This window comes from Sesamum indicum, linkage group LG9 (assembly GCF_026168435.1).
Source record: "Sesamum indicum cultivar Baizhima isolate 11 linkage group LG9, ASM2616843v1, whole genome shotgun sequence".
NCBI classification, from domain to species: Eukaryota; Viridiplantae; Streptophyta; class Magnoliopsida; order Lamiales; family Pedaliaceae; genus Sesamum; species Sesamum indicum.
Window position 1 is genome coordinate 1,385,714 of NC_142665.1, and position 1,487 is coordinate 1,387,200.

Genomic DNA, 1,487 nt, shown 5'->3' on the forward strand with positions numbered 1-1,487 from the left:
ATTAAATATGTATGTATTAATAATACTAATTTCAAATTTTTTAAAAAAATAATTTTGTTTAAAAAATTAATTTATGAACAGTTATTAGATAATTATTCATTTTAAAAAATTATTGTAATTCTGATAAATTTTATGAGAGTGGTTTTTATTTAACCTTTCCAATTGAATTTTTTTTTTTTTTAAAAAAAAAGATATGCATAAATAGGATAACCAGAATAGCTATGGTCCAAAGTGTCAATCCCCAACTTCTCAGAAATATTATGATTTAACTACAAAAAGCCGCAAAATATTCGGTCTCTGCAGTTTCTTGCTGTTTCCATAGCTTTTAACTTCTCTACAGTTGCTTCTACTCTTTGCCTTCTTCCATTCCAGACCTCGAATGGTACAATTCCTACTTTTGATCCAATTCTTTTATGGCTTCTCTCCATCAACGCCCCCACAAATACGATCGGGTTTCCTTCGGCTCCATGTTTTCTGAAAACCGGCGGCGTGGATCCACCTCCCAAATGTGTCTGCACAAGATTCTAAGCATAATTACCACTGTACCACCGCCGCTGGTTGCCGCGAGCCCCCCGTGTTCTGGCTCAGAAACCAAGGAATCATCGGCGGACAACGAGACGAGCGGTGACAATAAAGGGTCTGGGTTTGACTTGAACGTCGGGTTCTCTATTTCGCCGGAGCTGAAGGAATCGGAGTCTCTCGAAGCAGACGCCTCGGGGCTGAGCTCAAGCAGCACCACCGCTGTAGACGGTGGTGTGTCCGACGCACGTGATGGCGGCTGTTTCGAAGTAAACCCTGGAACCGGCTGCGATCGAATGGAGCATGGAACCGGGGTTTCTGAAAATTCCCGCGTCAAGAATGAAGCGGAGAAGAAGAGTTTGACTCTGCTCATTGAGGCGGCGGAGCTGATCTTCGGAGAGTTCAAGGACAACGACAAACCCGAGTCGGAGAAGCAAACCGTTTCTCCGAGTTCTGATTCTGAGCAGAAGAAAGATGAAGCGGCGGCCGATATTGGGGCCGCAAATGAAAGGAAATTGAGACGGCGGAGCAGCTGCTGGACGGAGGAGGGAATGGGTGGAGAATTGGAGGAATCGCCGTCGTCTCCGGTGGTGCGGTCGAAACGAGGGCGGACCCAGATTCTTCCGACCAAGTACAAGGACTCGGTGCTCGAACCATTGACTCGGTTGTCAAGAACCCGCTCGTCCATCGTTCAACCGAAACGTAGACGACGGTAAAAAAAAAAAAGAAAAAGAAAAAAAGAAAGCAGAATGACGGTGCAGGTAAAAAAGGGTGAAAAAAATTCAGTTAATTTTGTTTTTAAGTCGTGTTTTTTACTGTTAGTAATTATGTAGTAGAGGAAGTGTGGATGAGTTGCAGTTCCAAACATTTTCTAGTAATTACTTTTGTAGTAGTATAATTCCCTGTCTGAATAGTCAGTCAGTCTTGTGAACATTAGTCGTCAATCACAAAGCAACGACTTTTTAACC

The 1,487-nt window shown here is 43.0% G+C and overlaps 1 protein-coding gene across 1 annotated transcript; it reads left to right on the forward strand.

Annotated features, from left to right (window-relative positions):
* The first annotated feature begins 222 nt into the window (after window positions 1-222).
* Window positions 223-1,487, forward strand: LOC148786811 (uncharacterized). Its single transcript, XM_088884533.1, has one exon. The coding sequence runs from the start codon at window positions 414-416 to the stop codon at window positions 1,233-1,235; it is 822 nt and encodes a 273-aa protein (XP_088740659.1). The 5' UTR covers window positions 223-413; the 3' UTR covers window positions 1,236-1,487.